Below are 1,274 nucleotides of genomic sequence, written 5' to 3' on the forward strand. Positions count from 1 at the left end.
GCTGGAAAGTCCTGAACTCCTGACAGCTGGTTTCTTAGCAATGCAGACGTAAAACTATTGTCTACAAGCGTACCCATTCTATTTGAAACACTTGTGTGGCTAATTTCCAAAGAGTCCACTACATTCAGTAATTAAACCAGGCCTCACTAATTTTAAATAGCGCTTATATCTGATCAACCACTTACATAAGCTACACAGCAGACATGACAGTTGAGAGAGCATTCACCCAGCAAAACCAAAGGAAGCAAGTGCAGGAGGACAGCTAAAATTATATCTAGAAACCGCTCAAGGATTTCCAAAACTGCCCCAAAACTTCCTAGGCATAAAAAGGTATCATGACCACATAAGAATATAATAATGCTCACATATGCCTCAAAGGACTATATTGCTAGGTAAGAAATATTTTGCATTCTCAGGGAAAAAGAAGCAGAATAGTGAAAGCACGGAGTACAAATTATAGAACCATAGAATGGTTTGGGTTCGAGAGCTTTTTTTCTGTTAAATCCAAGGATATACTTTCTCATGCCTGACTAAATATAAAGCACAGGTACATATCATTATTATAAAATTAGATATTGTTTATACCATATGTTCTTTATGACAAGGTAAAATTTAACTGTGGTGTTGATGCGACTTCCCTGCTCCTGGATTCCTTAGCTTCCTCCAGCAACAACCTATTTTTCAAGCCAGATGTTTCATTTGCTAGACAGCTAGGAACCCACAAGCACCCCAAACACTGGAGCATGACAGACCTAAGCCTGAAAAAAAGCTTTACCCCTTCATCAATATCTGCAGGATAAAAACCACAAGTTGCATGCAGAACAGCAAACGTGTCTTTACCTGTCACAGTGGGAACTACCTCTTGAACTGCTCTGTCCGGATTCATGCTGGGCGTCCAGGAGGATTTTTTCCATGTCTCCATTGTGGATGGAGGATGATGAAGGGACATGCTCCAGACCTCCGTTCTTCCCATTGCCATTATCGTTGCTATTGCCATTGCCGTTCATCTGTAACTCCACCCAGGAACCTGTTGGGCCAGCCAGACGTCATTTCATTAAAAACAGTGGACTGAAACTCCATCTTAAGTTTATCAATTACACACAGAAAAACCCATGAATATGGCGAATTCCGATAACATACACTGCTGCTAGCAGAAAACTCATAAACATGTGCTGGAGACAAGAGTAACATGTTTCTTCCTCTTTCAACATGAAAAACACCCCTAACAGGTCAGGTTTGGTGGCTGCCTACCTCCAAAGCTAGTCAAATAAAAC

The 1,274-nt window shown here is 40.9% G+C and overlaps 1 protein-coding gene across 1 annotated transcript in view; it reads right to left on the bottom strand.

Moving 5' to 3' along the window:
- BNIP3L (BCL2/adenovirus E1B 19kDa interacting protein 3-like) overlaps positions 1-1,037 on the bottom strand; it is an 8,829-nt gene extending 7,792 nt beyond the window's left edge. The window contains exon 1 of the mRNA XM_010161003.1: positions 841-1,037. Within this exon, the coding sequence (XP_010159305.1) occupies positions 841-1,007 (167 nt within the window). The 5' untranslated portion in view covers positions 1,008-1,037. The remainder of the gene's footprint in view (positions 1-840) is intronic.
- Positions 1,038-1,274: the final 237 nt, after the last annotated feature.

The sequence above is a fragment of the Eurypyga helias genome, unplaced genomic scaffold (assembly GCF_000690775.1).
Source record: "Eurypyga helias isolate BGI_N326 unplaced genomic scaffold, ASM69077v1 scaffold3471, whole genome shotgun sequence".
NCBI lineage: Eukaryota > Metazoa > Chordata > Aves > Eurypygiformes > Eurypygidae > Eurypyga > Eurypyga helias.